Source organism: Pituophis catenifer, unplaced genomic scaffold (assembly GCF_029215685.1).
Source record: "Pituophis catenifer annectens isolate HBS135680 unplaced genomic scaffold, rPitCat1.0.hap2 SCAF_3, whole genome shotgun sequence".
Taxonomy (NCBI): Eukaryota; Metazoa; Chordata; class Lepidosauria; order Squamata; family Colubridae; genus Pituophis; species Pituophis catenifer.
The window spans coordinates 160,222,490-160,242,969 of NW_027256883.1; the positions used below are offsets into that span (position 1 = coordinate 160,222,490).

At 38.4% G+C, this 20,480-nt stretch overlaps 2 protein-coding genes across 5 annotated transcripts in view; one reads left to right on the plus strand and one right to left on the minus strand.

Annotated features, from left to right (window-relative positions):
- Window positions 1-39: 39 nt before the first annotated feature.
- DPH2 (diphthamide biosynthesis 2) lies at window positions 40-7,585 on the plus strand. 3 transcript variants are annotated; one of them, XM_070941417.1, is made up of 7 exons: window positions 40-164; window positions 651-809; window positions 1,005-1,117; window positions 2,780-3,000; window positions 3,599-4,243; window positions 5,028-5,204; window positions 5,587-7,585. In XM_070941417.1, the coding sequence occupies exons 2-7, from the start codon at window positions 657-659 to the stop codon at window positions 5,709-5,711; spliced, it is 1,434 nt and encodes a 477-aa protein (XP_070797518.1). In that variant the 5' UTR covers window positions 40-164; window positions 651-656; the 3' UTR covers window positions 5,712-7,585. The 3 variants fall into 3 exon arrangements, with proteins under 3 accessions (XP_070797518.1, XP_070797521.1, XP_070797520.1); XM_070941420.1 differs by lacking the exon at window positions 2,780-3,000 and having other exon boundaries at window positions 1,039-1,117; XM_070941419.1 differs by lacking the exon at window positions 40-164 and having other exon boundaries at window positions 749-809; window positions 1,039-1,117.
- A 2,835-nt stretch (window positions 7,586-10,420) lies between these two features.
- IPO13 (importin 13) overlaps window positions 10,421-20,480 on the minus strand; it is a 53,489-nt gene continuing 43,429 nt past the window's right edge. The window contains exons 15-20 of one of the 2 annotated variants that reach the window (XM_070941415.1): window positions 20,193-20,245; window positions 15,058-15,124; window positions 14,760-14,818; window positions 14,312-14,401; window positions 13,763-13,944; window positions 10,421-10,846 (exon numbers count right to left, since the gene is read on the minus strand). In XM_070941415.1, the coding sequence (XP_070797516.1) occupies window positions 10,747-10,846; window positions 13,763-13,944; window positions 14,312-14,401; window positions 14,760-14,818; window positions 15,058-15,124; window positions 20,193-20,245 (551 nt within the window). In that variant the 3' untranslated portion in view covers window positions 10,421-10,746. The remainder of the gene's footprint in view (window positions 10,847-13,762; window positions 13,945-14,311; window positions 14,402-14,759; window positions 14,819-15,057; window positions 15,125-20,192; window positions 20,246-20,480) is intronic. The other variant, XM_070941416.1, reaches the window with a different exon arrangement.

Sequence of the window (20,480 nt, forward strand, 5' to 3'; positions counted from 1 at the left end):
AGGATAATGATCATTGGTAGTTGCGGTTGGCATCCGGAAGAAAGCGGATAACATGATCCATGTGGCTGGTGTTGGGGGGTATTTCCCCCCTCCCCCCCTCCGCTAGTTAAAGAATATTGGAGTATTGCTGATATATTGTAGCTGCTCTTTGGAAACGCCAGTTGGTAAGTCACTCTACCAGTTTGCGAAAACCATGCATTTTCATGATCAGTTCCTTGCTGAGCCATATCAAAGATGAGAATCAGGGTACTGTACACGGTATTATAGATATTATAGAATTCAAAATCATTCTCAATTTGTATATACAATCTTAAGAGCCGAGGTGGCGCAGTAGTTAGGGTGCAGTACTGCAGCTACTTCAGCTGACTGCTAGTTCAGCAGATCAGCGGATCGGCTCAAGGTTGACTCAGCCTTCCATCCTTCTGAGGTGGATAAAATGAGGACCCAGATTGTTAGGGGGCAATATGCTATTTAGTATACTGTCTTTGGTGTAAGTCGCTCAGAGTCCTTGGAGAGTGGGCGGCATACAAATATGACTAATAAAATAAAGAAATAAAATAAATGTATGCAATTTGTATCAGTCTTATGGAGCCAAAATTGGGTTATCCTTGTGGTTGAACATAATTTGACTTTCTGGCTTTTGGATTTAGATCATCATGGCAACGGCATTCAACAGCGATGAAGCTGAGGTGATTCAGCGGACTCTGATTCCTACAGAAGTAGGTGGTCGTCCCCCAGATTTGGGGATAGAGGAATTTTACGAACTGAAGAGAGCAGCTGCTTTTGTATCTGACAATGGCTTCACCAAGGTGAGCTTATTTTGTGACCTGACATAAAGATGCCAGTTCTCCTCTGGGTGTATTCTGTTGCATTTTACAAAAAAGACAATGCAATTATAATACAATACTGATAGAAATTGATGGGAGAGTAAATAGATGCGTGTTTATTTTGTTTGACCTATGTATAGTAGAAATATTTTGAGTAAATTTGGTATCTTGCCATAGATAGCTCTTCAGTTTCCTGATAAACTTTTGCCAGATTCAGCAGATGTTGCTGCAAGGATGGAAACAACAACTGGTGCCAAGATGTATGTCCTGGGAGACACATCATATGGCAGGTAAGGTCAAAGGAAGATCCACCTATTTTAAAGACAGCATGAAGTTTTCAATGGGAATTTTATATGCACTTAATTATGATTAGACTTCAATGAACACAGGAAATTAAAATTAAGTATAGATGGGCAAGTTTGCATTGACATTTTTATTCCTTCCAATGCATGTTAAAATGAAAAGAGGTCAGAACTCTGACCATCAACCAGTAGGCTCCTGTGGGGAAAAGCAGCTGAGCAGGGGCTTGTAATGTTAGAAAGTGTTTGATTCTATGCCTTCTCCATTTTCCTGTTCTAGTCACATGATCTAGATTGTCACATATGTAACTGTTCTGCCTTCTAGGTATATAGATGTATACCAATACAGAGATATGCATGATGGGGTGTAGAGTAGAAACATATACATACTGTCAGGTGTGCTTCCTTCAAAGTCCAGGAAAGAATGACCCAAACTCCATGTTTTATAGAGAAAGGTACTTTTACTAGAAATGAAGTGAACGCAATCACGGCTAAGCTGAAATTAAAGCAATAGGCGCAAAAAGTGCATATAGAAAGCATCCCCTCCCACTGTTCATCATAAATCATCCAATCCAAAGGTCTCCCAGGGTCAGGTGGAAGCACGTCTGGCAGTGTCATCAATCAGGAATGCCACAACGGTTGACCTGATAGCCACTTCAAGGATTCAGTTTCGTTTCTTCCGAAGCCACGCCCCTCCTCCAGCACGCTTCCCCCCCAAGCTCCCAGTTCTCCCCCCTCCCGGTTCCTATGGCAGCCAAAGCAGCAAAAGCAGAGGCTGACACATACACACTTCTTTATATAGAGGATGTACAGAAGTCTCCTTGAATATTGTATCTGGTTCTTGGCGCTTATTTTAGGTAGAATAGCAACATACTGGTTCATACCAGAGAAGAGCTATGAAGATGATGAGAAAGTTGGAAGGAAACATTTAAGGTGAAAGATTGGAGGTGTCAAGTATGCTTAACATGGAGAGGATAATATTTCAGGGATATGTACTAGTATCTGAAGGGCCACCACATAGAAGACAAGACAGAAGTTTTTAGAGTTGGACCAGACAAGACTAAGTTTGATGTGCTTCAACCACAAAGATTTAGGTTAAACATCAGGAACAAATCCTATTGACATGAGCTGTACAATAGTGGAACAGGTGGTTTTAGAAGTGGCAGATGTTTAAACAGAGACTAGATGACCATTTGTCTCTTATACTGAAGTAATAAATCCTGTATTGGGCAGGGCAGATGCTACCGAGCTCTTAAGATATCTGCCAAGCCTGGCCAAAAGGGAAAATCTCTTTGCTAAAATCGGGAAAACTAGCCCTGAACCTGTAATTCAGGCTAAAATGAAATATAATCTCAGAAATCTGAAGTACTATGATGATGGATGGGTGATTTTGTTGTTGAGCAATATTAGGAAATTATAAGTTTCTCATTTACATTTCCTAGAAATGGAGTGAAAGGTTTTATGGGGTTATAAATTCCAGTATTTTATTATTGACCGTGCTTCCAGGGTTGATTCTAATGGGAGTCTAGTATCTAGGAGGCCACTTTCAGTACAAAAAAAGTAATTTTCTGTATGCTGGGACTGGCTGTTGTTTAATGAAAAATGTCCTTGGATTTCTATACCTAATCCTGTTTTTTTTTTTTTTTCCTTTAGCTGTTGTGTAGATGAAGTGGCAGCAGAGCATGTGGGTGCAGAGGCGATAGTGCACTATGGCCCTGCCTGCTTGAGTCCTTGCCGCAAATTGCCAGTATTACACATATTTGGCCAGGAACAGTTAGATACGATGCGATGTGTGGAAGTCTTCCAGGAGTTGTACCCTGACCATCAAACCTATGTGGTTGTACTGAGTGAATCTGCATATTTTCATGCCATTGGTAAGCCTAGGAAGATTGTTGTGTGGACACAAATACACTGCAGAGGTCTGTTGGAGGGGAAACATAAGTAGAAAAGAGATATTTCAGGCCAGGATGGGGAAGTTCCCATAGAAATAGCATATTCATTTCTAGTCTTAAAATCTGCCGTTCTGCCAATCCTGACTTTGTGCTCTAAACTACTAGAATTAACTATTAAGTCAAAGCCATGCAACATGCATTACTGTTATTGCTGTTTAAAGTTTTGCGATTTGAATCAAGCCAGAATTAGGAAGACTTGAAAATTCCTGCCAAGAACGTTTACTAATTTCTGAAGAGAACAGTATGAAAAAATCAAATAATTTAAAATGAAATAGTACAATGAGTGATCCAGTGTTAGTTACAGTATAGCTTTAAAGAACATCTTTGATCATGTTTGCCTCATAACTCTCATTAAACTTAATGTATCTCAGCCAACCCGGCTTTTAGCTTTTTTTTCAGTCCCTAGACTGATTTAAGGATTTTTTCTCTGTTGTTACAGGAGGATTGCCAGATATTGGGAACACTGTAAATATGTATTTGCTCAAATATTACTTTTTCTCTGTACCTCCTCTCTTCTTAGATGACGTGGCCTCTAAGCTGCAACCAATTTATCCCCATGTGGTTTTTGCTCAGTTGGATAGCAAAAAAAATCTTGATTCAAACCAGCCAATTTCTGGAATGATACAGCAGTTTGGACGGCGCTTTATAATAGATGAACATCATGGTCTTGAAAACTACAGTATGTTCTATATAGGTTCTGAAGGACCAGAACTTACGAACTTCATGCTGAGTTGGAACCAGTGTCCCTTTAGTTCTTTTGATCCTAGGACAGGACGAGGCCGATGCGAAACATTGGATGTGAACCGGGCTCTGCGGCGACGCCTTTATCTAGTGGAACGGGCACGAGATGCTCAAGTAGTGGGTATTGTGGTGGGTACTCTTGGAGTAGAAGATTACTTGTCTGTTCTGGATCATCTTCGCCAAATCATTCACCGTGCTGGAAAACGTGCCTACACGCTGGCTGTGGGTAAACCTAATCCTGCAAAACTGGCAAACTTTCTAGAGGTGGATATCTTTGTTTTAGTAGCCTGCCCACAGAACTCCTTGCTTAACTCCACTGATTTTTATCGACCCCTGATCACGCCCTATGAGCTGGAAATAGCATGCAATCCAGCACGGACTTGGACAGGCCGCTATGTTACCGATTTTCGCCACCTTCTACCAGGTAACGCCAGATGCCTCGATTCAGAAAATGAGCATGGTTACATAACAGTTGTTGCTTTGTGTTCATTTTCAAGAGACCTTTGATTCCCTTGATTTCTGACTGATGAAAAAGTTGCTTAGTTGCATACTTTTAAGCTTTCCTCTGGAAGAACAGGGGTGCTTTATTATAAATACAGGGAACTTTTGATGGTTTGGGGCATAAAACTTTGAGGAGAGATTGTAATACCACAAAGCATGATGTTACAAAGTTAATATAGTTGCCATCTTTTCCAAGTTAAATGTTGATTTTGTGTGTGTCTGTATGGCATGGGGAGGTAGATAGGGAGGTGTTTTTTCGACAGCATTAATCCTATTTTAGAAATTACTCTGATTTCTATGTATTTTCATCCTCAAAATCACTAGAAGCCATGGTGCTGTTTTGGAGGGTAAATATGGTCAGTCATGAGCTTCTATTGCCATAAAAAAGGAGGTTAGGAATCCTATGCAGACCTGGGAACCAAGAGTATTCATTGTTCCTTTAAAGATATAGACATTTTCATGATAAGGAAGTTCAAAGGTATGAAATTTAGAGAATTCCATCAAGATTTTAATTCTGTTCTGCTCTTGGTCAGTTACAGCTAGAGTAACCCATAAATTCTTTATTGCCATTAGTATCCTCAAACTCAATTAGGAAAGACTCTAATCAGGGTCTGCACGCTTTATTCAGGCTTTGAATATATAATCGAGTATCATTTTGTAAGTAATGAAACTTAGTTACTACTGTACTTGTTTCCTCTTATCTCCAGGAGCTTGTGACCATGTCCTTTTCCCAGAAAAGACAAACAATGAACCCAGCATTTCACTGATCACTGGACAGCTGCGCTCAATTGATCCCTTTATGATACCAGATGCAGAGCCAAATTCTGACACAGCTGTGATGTGCCGCAACCATGTTCAGACCATGTCTCAGATTAGCCCAGCAGGTATGTGGCTTGGAATAATGCTCTTTAAATTGCAAAGAATCTCCTCACCTACCGGTAGTACTTTTCTTTTGATTAATCAATTATTTAAGATATAGTTATTGTGGAATTTCAAAAATTGAGGCTGATAAAATAACTGCTTCTTGCATCGCTACTTGAATCTATTCATAGTTGCTAATAGGCAATTAATGGAGGTAGAGCTGGTATTAATAGCCTAACCAATGTCCTCCCACACAATATTTGATTCATAATGTAAATATGGTAATGCCCTATCAATATAATCAGTTTTTCAAAGATAATGCCCTACCAATATACTTGGTTTTTATGATTTCTAGTTTTTTGTGGGCTTTGGAATAAAGTTGGGGAAATGTTTTTTGTATCTTAGCCTCATTCTTGGAGTCCCGCAGCTGGCGGGGACTGGAGCAACAGCTGGGCCAAACAGAAGTAAAGAAAGCTATTGTGGGACGACGGGGAATTGCCATTGCCTATGAAGATGAGCCTTGTGGATGACCAATCCTGAATATAAAAGACATTGGCCAGATAACAAACTGCATTCTTTGCTGGATTTGGATGGAACGTGGGTCTTTTTGAACTGGTTGACAATCTTATTTGTACAGGGCATAAGTGGGCTAAGTTAGTATTTCTTGCAGTATGTTGATGGACAGCTCAACAGATTAAGTAGAGTGCTATATTATTTTAACAGAGGAATATTTTTTTTTAAAAAAAGAGTGTTGATCTCTGCTGAAAAAGTGTGTTGAAGTTGTTTATTCAATGATGAGATAAATGTTAATCCACACTAGTGGCCAATTTATAAATATCCACGTTGTTTAAACTAATCCTGTTGTAATTTCTGTTGACTAGAGAGTTAGACTATACTGAACAGTAGGGTGAGCATTATTGATCACAAGCTGAAGTCAGCAGTGACGTAATTGCTAAAAAAGAAAATGAAACAAAAACACCTAATGTAATTCTCAGACTGAATTAACAGAAGCATAGTCTCCAAGTAACAAGTAGCCATAGTTCCATTTTATTCCAAAGCACTGTGTCCTTTTCTGGAGATCACACTTAAATATGTTGACAAAGAGAAATTAGCTAAAAGGGTCACAAGAATGAATATATTGTATAAAAAATATTCTATAAAGGTTGAAGGAACCGCATTGCATGGGTCTCTTTAATGGATAACAGAGATGCTATGCTTATGTAAGGTTTTAAATATTTCTTCCAAATCATATTTGAAGCATGCATAACCCTAATCTTGATCTTTGTAACCCCCAGGGGACCAAATTAAAGTTCTTTACAGAAGAATAAATGTTGGGCAAATATTAAAGATCATTGATCATTGAGTCTAGAAGAGCAGATTAACAATAGAATTATCTAGATGGATGGTGGACTACTTGTTATTGGAAATCTCAAATTTAAATCTTACAGACTTTAATTGGTCTGAATGCAACAAAACTATTGCCAAGCCCCAGCTTTCTTCACCCAACTGGAATGCTTCTGTTCAGGCATCTAGGTAGCCATTTCTTCCTCTAGGATTTTCACCTCCTTCCATTTTCTTTTTCAACTAATGTTCAGTTTAATGATGCTCAGTCTTCATTGGATATTGAAATGGTTGCCTGTAGGAAACTTACAAAGGGATTTGAAAATCATAAGCATGCCAAACTATCTCTTATTTTTAATAGCCCTGTTTTGGCCATAATTGTACTGGCACACAAAAGTTTTCTACTAAACGGAGCAATTGTGTTTATGCATAAATGTTCCTTCATAAGGAAACATGAAATTACACAAGCACCTAGTACACATGCACTTTTGTCATCCAGCACATGGATTTTTCTACTTCTTTTCACAAATAAAATTGTTTCTCTATTACATCCTTAATGTGAAGTCAAACCAATTAGCTTCCACAAGATGGCATGAAGTCAATTCAAACTACATTGATGTACTCCCATTATGCAAGGTATCTCAAGACTTTTGAGGTCAGTAGGCATATTTGAAATTTACAGTCATAGACACTCCAAAAATGTCCACTGTAGTAAATCTGGAAAGTCACAAAATACCCACTTCCTAGGGAGCCAAACTGAAGTTCCTTCATCACCACTACTTCAGCTTATTTTTCTCCTTTGGTTTTGATCAGGTAGGCATTCTTCCAAACAAAGTGCAGGCAAATAATCCAGAATGCCTCTCAGAGATGTCTTGCTTGATGGAAGTATGTCCCTTTACCTCGAGTTGGTGAAGCATCTCATGGAGCTTTGTTGTTCTGACTTGATGAAGACTCCAGATATGATCTCAGCTGATTTTACTAAGGTTGCTACTGTATTTCTGCTGTGCACTGAGCCTGTTATTACTGAATGAAGCTTCAAAAGACTGTTTCCATTAAAATCTTCAGAAAGCAAAACACTTTCTAAATATTGTATAACCTTATAGCCACTGTGGATTCTGAAGTCTACATGAGGCCAAGAGGCACTATTGGAAATCTAGATTGTACTTGAGACTGATGTTTTGTTTAATGACATATTAGGACTTCATTTTTAAAATTGGGAGAAAAAACCAGGCAGAGAAGGAAGTTTGGCAAGCACCAAGAGAGGTATCCACCAGGCCATTAGCACTAAAGAAGAATCATCCTGAGCAGAAGCATTACTTTGCCATCAGTGTTTCATAAGATCCTGTGTCTACTATGCCACTTTCTGTATCTGAACACGAGTGTCATTGAAGTGGGGAGGCAATATTGAAGAATGCTAATGCGCAATAACAGTTATTTGGTGTAAGGGACTCTTAGAGAAGTAATACAGCAGAGTTTTTCAGCAGAAAAAACAGTGTAAATTATAGAATTACAAACTGGTATAAAATATTCCAAGAAAATAAATTCCAGGGAAACAAGATAGAAATACTTTTGGTACATGGCAAAGAAATACAAGAAATTTGCCTACTTTTGCTGGAAGTGATTCACTATTACTAAACTTTAGCCACATGGATCTATTCTCTTAGCAGATTTTTTGCTCATTTCTTACAGTTGGAGGATAGAACATTTCTAGTGTACAGATCAACTGCCTTCAGAAGAATCCTAGCAAACTCGTATAATTTCATGATAACTCACCTAGTACCCAACTGTGGCTATTTCTTCTAGACTGTTTTGTTGGAGTGATTGGTGATAACTCTTATGTAGACAGGCCTTGGAAATAACCATATAAGCTATTTTTCATGATTACCCATTGTGAAAATGGGAGATACAAAATGATGACACCACCTCCTCTAAACCTCTCACATGGTCTAGAAGGTAAGGCAAAATATTAATCAAATAGAATAGCTTAAGGCTGGTTCTGTTCAAGGTAGATTTCAATGTGTGTTCTGTGCTTCTCAATTTTTCAGGCACCTGTTCAATGTCTCATGTTCATCTAGGATCATAAAATTTCTTTATGTTGTAGTCTGAAAGGCTGACATAGATAAGAAAGCAACAATGCTGAACAACCAGGTAGGCTATAGTCTATAAATCCCACCACAAGGCACACAGTATAGCTGTTGTGAAGCTAAGTTTGGATATGGAAATGTAATTCATCATTTGTTCACCAAGTCTTCTTCCTCAAAAATCTTTTTTTTCTCCATGTTTAGAAATGAATCATTCTTTGTAGTATATTACTTATCTATAGTCATGCCATGCCAGAGGGAGAAAAAAAAGACCACAAGGATTCATTCTTCCTCCCCTTGAAAGCAGAAATTACTTGCAGAGAGTTTGTACTTTGCTTTCAAGACTCAGAGTAAAAACATCTGATTACATTAGAACAATTCTTTCATTGAAGAACTGTAATAGAAGTTAGAACGTCCTATGTCCTATTTTCAAGATATGATGTAGAAGAATGTATTAGAGAACAATCCTCTTTTAAAGAAGTGGGGAGGGAATTAAATAGTATGATTCCTCACTTCCAAAGTCCTGTTACCTCAAATGCAACCAAGAGAGGAAGTGGTTTCCCTGCTGCACACATTTTTGCTCTAATGAACCATTTTAAAGATGAATGGTTCCAATAGGCAGAAAAATACTTCCATTGGTTAGAGGAAGAACTTTGGGTTAGATGAGTCCAAGATTAGTCAGATACCACCAAAACACTGTAATTTAGCTCCTGTTAGTAATAAAAAGATTCTCCTAAAAATTATGGTCTTTCCACAAGTGTGATTTCTGTTCCAGAACGAGTTCTTCAATCTCCCCCCACTTCACGGCATAGTTGGTATATCATGGTGTGCAGAATTACTCTGTTACCATGCTTATTTTATATAAGAACTTAGATATTCAATTAATTTCCTTTTACATTATCCCAGAATAGCTTTTATTTCCCAAAACATGTGCTTCTTGTGCTTTTATGCAGAAACTTCTGCCAAGTCTACATAAATTCCTTGTACTTCTCTCACTGATATTCAGATATTGTTCTTTAGGTATTAGGTGATAAATGTTTTTAAGTTTCATTAATGGAGCAAAGATAATTTCGTGTGAATTAACTACAACCTACCCAGTCCTGGGCAAAGGAAAAGGGTCAGCAGCAAACCTGAGTTAGGAGTCTGTAGGAAATCTGGTTAAACTACTCCTATAGAAGAGAAGTTGCATTAATATATTGCCACTGAAAAAGGTCTAGGTTGTAAAGAGGCTTTTAGCTTATTAATGAATCCCCAATCTTTATGTTGTCAAGAATTTCCTGTGTGACAAAAATGCTTCTGTCTTCATTCCAGCTTTACCAACTCTTTGTCACAACCCAGATCCATTGTCAGCAGCAGAGATAACGCAAAGGGTTTTCAAACCATTCATGAAGGCAGCTGCAACTCTTTCTTTGCAGCAGACCTAGACACTCACATTCACATATTCATATCTCTGAAGAGACTAATGTAATATAAGAAGATGCTCTGCAGAATGTGCAGAGGTAGCAGCAGCAGCAGGAACTTTTCAAGAGGTAATGTAGCATATTTGCCAGCATTCCGAGGAATGTCACAGCCCCAAAAAAGATGGTGTTGCCTCTTTGTGATACCTTGTTGGACTCTTAGTATTATTTATTGCACCAATCAGGCTAGGGCAGATCATATTCTCGTAACTGCCTCTGCTACAGCTGTACTCCATCCCTGCCCATATTGCCCCTAAAGTATGCCGCTTCCCCAGTAGACCAACCACAGGAACTTAGAAGTAGCCTTAATGTAATTCAAGGCAGGAGGACCTTCACTTCAATCAGACACAAGCTTCCTCATGCAAGTAAAAGGTAGACTCTTTAGAAATAGACAATATCACAGACACTTCTACAGGAGCGTGCCAAGGGGGAAAAGTGGCAATTGGTACACTAGTCCTATGGTTGGCAGGGGACTGTCCAGCTCTGCTCCAACCTCTGCTCGAAGTCCTTGAGCCTGTTAGCTCTGAATGTGCAGAAGGGATTTGGAAGCAGCTTGTTCTTGAGAGGAGCAACCAGGGTAGGTTAATTGTAAAGTTATCATTCTATCAGCTGATTTGGTAGCAGCTTCAGGCGATGGCATAAAACCGGATCTGTTCATGCTGCAGTCTTCTGCCACACCAATCTCCTCAGTAGTCTGCTGTGTATTCAGTACCATGCAGTCCTCGACAAAGTAATGTGAACTCCTTTACCATCTCCTTCACACGTCGTTTGTTCACACGTTCTCTGCTAAGACAAAGGAGGGATGATGGAAGATCAACATGGAATACTAAAAGGTGATAGACTGTAAAAAGTTCAGGACTTGCCAATAAAGAATCAACACATGGAGCAGTCCATTTAGACACGCTCCAAACAGTTATTCTTGTTGCCCTACTCACTGGAACTTTTTTTATTTACAAATGTGGACTAAAAAGTGTCGAGAACAAATTGTATGTGCTAGTCTATTCCACTGATTTGTCATGTGTGCTGGCTTCTATTCTTTCAATTCCAGACCCAAACACACATAGAGTAGGGAGATCTTGAAGCAAGTTCTATTTGAAAGATCTGGGTTGGTCACCAGGACCAGAGATTTAGTCTTCTGAGCTTTTGGACTCGTGTTGGAGCCCATCCTCAGGGAACGTCTTTCTACCAGAATGTGCACATTCCAGTAAAGAGAAGTTCCCTGCGGATGGGCTCCAGCACGAATCCAAAGCTCAGAAGACTAAACCTTTAATCCTGGTGACCAAACTAGATTGGATCTTGCAATATTATCCTGGGACACATATATTTGCCTTCATTCACAAGTTTTATATGCATTCATATAAATGCAAATAATATTTGTAGCCACAGATCCTGATAAAGCAGAATCTATAATGTCTGAAGAATATTTATATTCAAGCAAAGGCATACATAATGTCTTTCAGAGTTCTCTTCTTAAGTGGGTAGAATCAAGGAGACAGTAAAAAGGGCCAACATATGGAACCCCAATCTCCTATAGCCTTCCAGCAAATACTTGAGAGAACATCTCCTTCTACTAAGCAGCAATGAAAATTAGACTGAAGAATTGAAGCCTTCTGCTCTTGGACACAAAATATTATCAGCAAGCTCTGTTAAAATGCAAGCCACCATTCTAGTGATGTCATCTGGCTCCAGAGCAGTCACATTTGCAGGGATATTGTGTAAAGTATAAACAGGAACACTTATGCTGGATCACTTCAAAGGGGTTTGTCTGATCTTAGCTAACCAGTAGCTTTTTCACTTTGGAAAATTGGTTGGATACACCAAAGATGATGATGATGATGATCATCATCATCATCACCATCATCATCATCATCCAGTAGCTGACAAACTACTGGAAGAAAAACCCAAAAAGCGAAAAATCTGGACTAGGGATGAAAAAATCTCTATTATGGAAGCTTACTATCAGTCTGAGCCAGCAAAACATGGATTTCAAAGTTGTCCCGATTGTAATTGGAGCCCTTGGAGCAATACCCAAAGGGCTACCTCGCTATTTAGAAATTCTAAATTTACCGGACTTGAACATTTTGACTCTACAAAAAACCACTTTACTCGGAACAGCTTACATCCTCCAACGATACCTTAACAGTTCCTATGTCCTTGGTTAGGACTCGAGCTGCTGAGTTATTAACCAGCCTCAAAGGCTGTGAATCTCACGAAAGATTAACCAATAATAATAATAATAATAAATAATAGGCACTCCAGCTGGCTTGCCTACAAGTGCAGCACCATGCTATAGAAGACAGAAAAAGGAGAAAATATACTTTCTGTGTACCATTTTTTCTATTGAACTCTATACAAATAACCTGTACATATTTAATATATTTAATTATATTTAATTAATATATTTAAAGCTATATATCTCCACCCCGGGCCACCCCAATGATGCCCTTAAAGTGATGTCCCAGTGCCTGGAGGCTGTACGGATCTGGATGGGGAAGAACAGACTCAGGCTCAACCCATCCAAGACCGAGTGGCTGTGGTTTCCGACGTCCCGATATAGTCAATTGGTGCCATTACTGACTATTGGGGATGAGTCATTGCCCCCCACGGAGAGGGTTCGCAACTTAGGCGTCCTCTTGGACTCACGGCTGTCTTTAGAAGAACACTTGACGGCTGTGGCCGGGAGGTCTTTTTATCAGGTTCGCCTGATTCGCCAGTTGCGTCCCTTTCTGGATCGGGACTCGTTAAAAACGGTCACTCATGCCCTCGTCACTTCACGCCTGGACTACTGTAATGCTCTCTACATGGGGCTCCCCTTGAGGAGCACCCGGAGGCTCCAGCTGGTCCAGAATGCGGCCGCGCGGGTAGTTATGGGAGCAGCATGGCGCTCCCATGTGGCTCCCCTCCTGCGCAAGCTGCACTGGCTCCCTGTGGTCTTCCGGGTGCGCTTCAAGGTCTTAGTTACCACCTTTAGAGCGCTCCATGGCTTAGGACCGGGGTACTTACGAGACCGCCTTCTGCCACCAATAGCCTCTCACCGCCCAGTTCGCTCCCATAGAGAGGGGCTTCTCAGGGTGCCGTCAGCCAAACAATGTCGACTGGCGGCCCCCAGGGGGAGAGCCTTTTCTGTGAGGGCACCCACCATCTGGAACGAGCTCCCCCCAGAGATACAGAAGATTCCGGATCTGCGCACTTTCCGCCGTGCCCTCAAAACATTCCTGTTTCAGCAGGCCGGCCTGGCCTAACTTTCCCTTTATATTGCTTTTTGATTTTATTTTAAACTGGGATGTCTTGAATTATCTAGGACCAGAATGTTTAGTATATTTTAATTGGTTTTTTATTATTAACGTTTGTATTACATGTATTTTTATCGTTCGCTGTTCACCGCCCTGAGTCCCTTAGGAATAGGGCGGTATATAAATTTAATAAATAAATAAATAAATTAATAAATTAATTAATTAATATACTATAACTTGTTTCTTTTATAAAATATTAATTAAATGAATTATTCTTCAGAGATTTAGCTGTATAGGGCTAATTAAGACTTTTACCATCTGCACTTCAATTGAACAATTAACTAAAAGAAAAATTAGGAATTTAGAACTAAGCACTTGATACACTACATGGAATAATATTTATAGAGTTTATTCAGTTTAATTATTCCACAATTCTGTCTCTCTGAAAATATGCCGAGAAGAAACTCACCTGAGAATTTGTTGGCTGAAAATGTCCTTTTGCTCAGGGCTGACACGGGTCGATGGGAAGCCATCCTGCTGCATCACTTCCTTGATCCACACACTCAGGTAACTGAAGCAATGTTTGTTGAGAGCAAAAAGAATCTCAGCAAAATGATCCATTAAATTTCGTGAAGCTTGGCCACCTATACCCTGCAAAGATGGAGCACATCCAGTCAAATCTTGTAAACTGTACTGCAGGGTGAACTTTACATTATGTCTTATGAAGATGCCAGTAGATTATACCAAGGGCCAGGTTGAGTGCTTCAGAATATTTAAGGCCCCAGCCTTAGATTCCAATCCTATGCACACATACTTGGAAAATAAGCTCCACTTTAATGGCATTTATGTGAATGTAAACATGGACAGAAACATGCTACAGAGAATCCTGTAAATATTCTGATAACAAGGAAACCGAATTAATAAAACAAATTGGAGCAAATTCAGCCTATGTGTGAGCAGAGCGCTTCCCAATTATCCTTTTTCACTGATCCCAGATTATGAAAGACACACTGCTTACCTCAATTACAGCTTGTAATAGCATTTTGCCATTCTCATGTACCACTTGTCCCACAGGTGCAATCTCCCCACAGCGTGGCAGCAATTCAGTCTATAACAAGTGGGAGAAAAGGTCTAAGTGGACAAAATATCAAGAACTTTTGATCAAAATGTCAAGAACACAAATTTCAAACTGGAAATATCCCGCTCCTGTAGACAGAATTTAAATAAATATTAAATTCTGGGGAGATTGCCATTTTATTTCCAAGTCTTAATACAAACATTAAGTACATAAAAAGAGGAATCCCCAACAAGTAATAATGAAAGTGAGCCCTTTCATTCAGTCTGGGAGAGGCTCTCACGCATCGGTTTGGCTGTTTTATTAGTCTGTCCCAGAAAGCTTTTCATATTAAGATTCTATGATATCGCTAGCTAATGACAGATCTACTCTACCAAAGACAAATACTCACAAAAAAGCCACAGGCAGCTTTGACAGTTGGTGATTCAGGAAACTTCAGAGAGATCACAGCTAGAAGGAAGCAATAATTTGGTATTCAGCATGTGTAATTACAGGTTTTTTTTGGCGAGCTGAAAAAAAAAGTAAGCTTTCCTTTCTAAAGTCTCTTTACAATGGGTTTTGTTTAATTTTGCGGACATTTCCATATCAAGAACTTTTCTCCACAACTTGTAAGGGTTGTTACCCATTTGTCTAAGTCATTTCCCACAGTGATTTTAAAGCTCTTCGGTCTATGGCACTTGTCTACTCACCACAATGGAATACTGCTTTGACATCCAGGCTGCTACACAGGAACAAATCAGGTTTCCGTTTGAGTGCCTGCAAGGTACACATATATACACAGACAATAAACACAGCTCTGGCAAGCCTTGGACAAGCAATTGCCGCACAGGAACCCTTGGCAAAGGCTTGCATGTGCAACTTACCTGGCCATCAGCTATAAAACACAGTAAGCCAGGTATGGGAAAAAGGGAAATGATTATAAGATGAATGTGTCTTTACAATTCAAGAGCATAGGGGTCCAGGTAAGGAGGAGCCTCTGAAGAAACATGAAATTGAATTATTATCTGGAAAACAGCTTCCTAGTATTCCTAATTAGTTACAAATAATGCTATACCCCAGGTATAGGAATTCCACTCTAGAGTATCAGAATAAGGATTAATCGGATACTTAGCCTTCAAGTTTACTTTTTTATATGTACATCTGCCTAGAAACATATTACAATACCACATAAAGTAGAAACAATAACAATACATACTTAGTCTATCAGCAGTATGGATTGCAATTCCCAGTTCCTATACTTTTGTTCTGAAGTATGAGTTATCACGACATTCCTAAGCACAAAGCTTTAGCCAAACAGCAAATTCTGTATCGTCTAATCAAATTTTACACAACTGAAGTATAGTGATCACTAAAATATTACAAATAGTAGGTCTCTTCTATGATGCAGAGCAACTGGATTTTCAAGATACCTTTAACAGCAACAAAACTTTCAGCACCATGGACAACAGCTCCAACTCCTGTGCCTGATTAACTATGGCATTTCTATGTACTCTGTTCTATTTACAAAGGATCCCTGTTGTCTAACCACATTATTACACATGTTTTCTATTATTAAAATACAAATCTTGTTACATAATGAGCAGGAACTGGATTTTCTAAGAATATTTTTAACTGCAATAACTCATTTCTATATCTTTGTGTTCTATTTTCCTTGCTCTCTTTGTTTCACTTACAAACAAAAGCAATCAGATTAGTTGTGTTCCTTTTCCTGATGAAAGATACAAACTATATTTTACTTTCATTTGTTTTAAGACTACTGTTTTAACCTTATTGGAGTTAATTTATAGACTTTATATCATTTTTATATTGCTAAAACGATCTTAAATGTTTTATTAATTTCAATAATATATTTTGCTATTATTTTACCAGAAAAAGTCTATTTTCTTGCCATATTCACACAACTTTTGATTTAGATAAATATCTTACAGTGACCTTAAATGAAAAGCAAGTATGTTGAATCATATTTGGCCCTTACAATACAGAAAGCAAAGAGAATTGTGGTGTAATTATATTCTAATAGAGTTGGAATATAGCTGCTGTAGTTCAGAGCAGCGTGGTGGTCTAGAGATGGAGGTCTTGTGAGATGTGAGTTTGATCCTAGGTAGCGGCAGATATTTCTCTCTCTGGGGGCAAAGAGAAAATATCTGCCATGAGCTTCACATAGGCATCAGGAAGAGCATCCAACCAATAAATGCACAGTTCCATTCAGTCACCCTGATTCCACTCCGATGCAAGGGATTACAAGATTGTTTTAAAAAAACAGTATTCTAGTTCAGGTGCTTGGGAAGGTAATAAAATTGGTTCATCAATCTCTTTATTCTAGACAATTTTACTAGGTGTAAGCATCTCAATCTCCCAATAATGGCTTCTAATGAAATTCATGCCAGAAGTTTCACTGCAAATAGATCAAATATTCTCCTGGGTTAGTAAGGCAATCTACCCAGGACATTTTTTAACTTTGTGACTTAAGACAACATGCTTGAAAAGGGCCACTAATAATGTAGTGTAAAAAACAGCATCTGTTAAGTTAGGTGTTTTGTCCATAAACAGACTATAAAAAGTATAAGCAGGGTTTAACAGTATATTATTACAGTATATTCTTGCCTTTTAAGAGAGTCATCAAATTCCAGGAAATGCTTTTTTAAATTAAACCATTCTTAAAAATCTCATCTATAATCCAAAAACATAGATGATTAATACTGATTCAGAATTTTCTATAATATACTTAGATTGATAATAAATACATAAATAAAATAAGCAACACTTTTTTTCATATTTCTCCAGTATGTTTCATTTACATCACCAATTGAAGCCCTGCTTCATGTGATGCAAATATAAAACATAGGTCATTCCTAGATATCTGCAGTGTTCTTTCATTTATGTCATATATCCTTTGGTGTTTTCACTGGGCAATTGGCCAGATTCCATTGATACGTTTAAGTTTGTGATCCAAACAATTTTTATCAAAGTGCTTGGAAGATGGAGATTTTTTATCTACTGCCTAGTAAATGTATTTTATTTATTGTCCTTTTGAACTAACATGTAGATCTGCCAGATCAGAAGACAAAACATGAAGTTAATAAGTTACTTGCTTTGTTTTCTTCAAGAAATTATCATAAAAAGTGTAGAGAGAGTTACAGGAATGTATGTTGTCTCATGTTGCACTAAATGAGAATCTGGTCTCACATTCATTTCTACTATAACATAAAATTATTGGAACAATATTGAAATATTGCTTTTATTTGTATCCAGAAATGAAGTTTTGCAAGCAAACACAGGCATCTCATGAGACTTTAATTTGGTTTCTTCAAGGGCACAATCAAAATCAACTATGCAGACATAAAAAGAATCTATCCTACATGCATTTTTATAGGATTTCTTGAAGAACCCTGATATACTGTTTAATAACTTCCCAGTCTTTGAAGGAATCTGGTTTTTTTTTTTTGTTAGAATCATACTGATGTCTTACGACTTATTCAAAATGAAATGTCTATTCTGCAGATTGATTGATATCCTATGAAGTTAAATCTGGGAGTCTAGAATAATGTTTTATAGGCATGTAAATTGAATCAATCAGCAAAAGAACAGCTGATATGCAATCAATTCTGCTAAAGAGTTTTCTCTCAGAACATACAGCAAATTAAAGCTATCATGAAATGTTGCTAACTAGGATGAGAGAGGAGCCCTATAATATGCTTTGTTCTTTTTTCCTTTTTGATACCAATAAATGTTGCCATGGAAGAGATATAAATGATCTCTACTGGAGAAGTTCAGTATCTTCTATACTATAGCAGGCCATGATATATAATCTAGGAGAAAATACATATAATGATTTATATCAACCAAAGATTTGATTACTGGTACTGATTTAATGCTCTACCGCAGAGTTCCCCAACCTTTCTGGCTTTGTGGACTGGTGGGGGTGCTGGAGGGAAGAGGGAATGGTTCTGTGTGAGCAACTGGCAAGCACACGTAGCCCCATTTGTGTGAGTGGTGTGCCTGTCCCTCATGCATTGGAGTGCACGTGCACAAGCTCAACTGCTGCTTGCATAAGTGGGAATGCAGGTGCACATGCCATTTCCACGGCCCGATTACAAATAGCTCACAGCTCATTAGTGGGCCACGGACCAGAGGTCGGAGACCCCTGCTCTACATCTTGGGAAAAGTGGATTCTTGAAAAATTGCCAGAACAGACAGAAACACAGAATTTCAAAAAGCATGGTCATAATGTATCAGAGCTGAAGCAAATTAGCTCCCAAAAGCTCTGTATAAAATTATTGATAAATATTGTCTGGACACTCACTGAGTTCTTTTATGCATTATTTAATATCAGGACGACAAGCACATGACTAAAGAAATTGTTTATTTCTGCTAAGAAAAGCATCTCTATAAGAGACATAAACTCACCTAACAAATGTCTCACTTAGCTAGAAATTTTGGGCTCAACTGTGGTCGTAGGTCGAGGACTATCTGTATTTTTAATTAGTGTTGAAACAAACTAGTGAGCAATGGTAGGCAGTACTATAGTAACTATGTCAACAAATCCCAATAAATCTTTTTCTTATGTCAGAGTCTCATAAATTTTCTATTAGTAGACAATACCTCCTCAGGTGAAGAAAAAGCATTTTTAAGAAGGTGACAACCTGATTCTTAAAATATTGTTAACATTCCATATTTTTCTGAGATTTCTTTAGTTTTACAGAAGAAAAAAATGTGAGATGTATTTGCATTTGACCCGGATTGTGGGGGCAATAAGATGACTTTGTATAAAAAAAAAAAAGAACACCGTTTGGGGGGGCCGAAAGCCCTACTAAGCAGGTATATACAAAAGTATGAAAGCTATTGCTTAACACATTGTAAGCCGCCCTGAGTCTCCGGAGAAGGGCAGCATATAAATCGAACCAATAAATAAATAAATAAATAAATAAATTATGGTTGCAAGGTTTAAAATCTGTCACAAGGGGGGGCTAGGTGCTAAAACACTTTCCACATCACAGCCTACAAAAAAGCTTATCAAGCAACAATAAATCAGAGCCAAGAGGAGAGCATCTTACTGGAGTCAGGAGAACCAGATGATATCAAAGATCATACCCTTCCCTGCTTCATTAATTCGTAATCCTGCATCTGATTTCCAGTACAGATATTGCTCATCCAACCCAAAAGCAGTTCACGGTCCACTTATTCCCAAGATGAACTATCCGAGCAGTACCTCACTGCGCATTGTACATTACATCATTACAACAACATTTGACACAAGACGGCATGAAAATTCATGATCTGGAAAAAAAACCCAACCCAGGAAATCTCAACAAGAGTGAAGAAGGATGGAGCACCAAAAGATTTGAAAGCACTTAAACAAATCAAGTTGTTGTTTCCTGTTACTCACATTAGATCAGGTTTCTCTCCTAGAAGTTTAGATATAACCCACTACATCACTGACTTCTACCCAACAACTGGAGACTCTGGATTTGTTAAGAGCTCAGAATCATTAGAGCCAAACATGCAAAAACATTTACAATATGGATTTTTAAAGTTTTTGAACTGCATTTGCCATTTTCCAAAGGTTCCTCCTGTTACAGGTCACAGCCTGAACCAAATCCAATCTAGAGGTCTTGTTGCATTTCTATGTAGAGAAGAAGGGATAAACTTATACCTAAGAAAAGGGATAATGTTTTGTTTTCAACTTCCACAGAAACAGATGAGAAACTCGATATTCAACTAAAAGGAAAAACGTTGTCAACAGAAAGCTAAAATAGGTTTAAATTGAATTAAAAAAGAGAAAGAGAGAGAACAGAAAGTGAATGAATAAGAAACTAAAACACACCTGTGCCAGGAGTTGCATAAATGAATCAACAATATCAGGATGATCCCTGGGCCCTAAAAATATAATAAAGATGTAACTGAAGAGAAAAATCATACAAACAGCAACTTAACATCATATAGTTATGTGATACAGAAAGAATTTACAAGTGAAAACAGGAGTAAGGGAAGGGTGGGGGGGAGGGTGCAACAGGGTGGGCTGAAGAGGGCAGGCACATGAGCAGCTTGAAGCAAGTTAAAGAAACAAAACATACAAAAATCATGGAGCTTGGAAACCCAAGAACAGAAAGAA

What these genes read in the sequence shown, in the direction of transcription:
- DPH2 (XM_070941417.1), top strand. Translation starts at nt 657, where the DNA reads ATGGCAACGGCATTCAACAGCGATGAAGCTGAGGTGATTCAGCGGACT. An exon ending in GGAGACACATCATATGGCAG is followed by an intron (nt 1,118 to 2,779) that starts GTAAGGTCAAAG and finishes TTTTTCCTTTAG; the next exon opens with CTGTTGTGTAGATGAAGTGG. An exon ending in GTCTCAGATTAGCCCAGCAG is followed by an intron (nt 5,205 to 5,586) that starts GTATGTGGCTTG and finishes TTTGTATCTTAG; the next exon opens with CCTCATTCTTGGAGTCCCGC.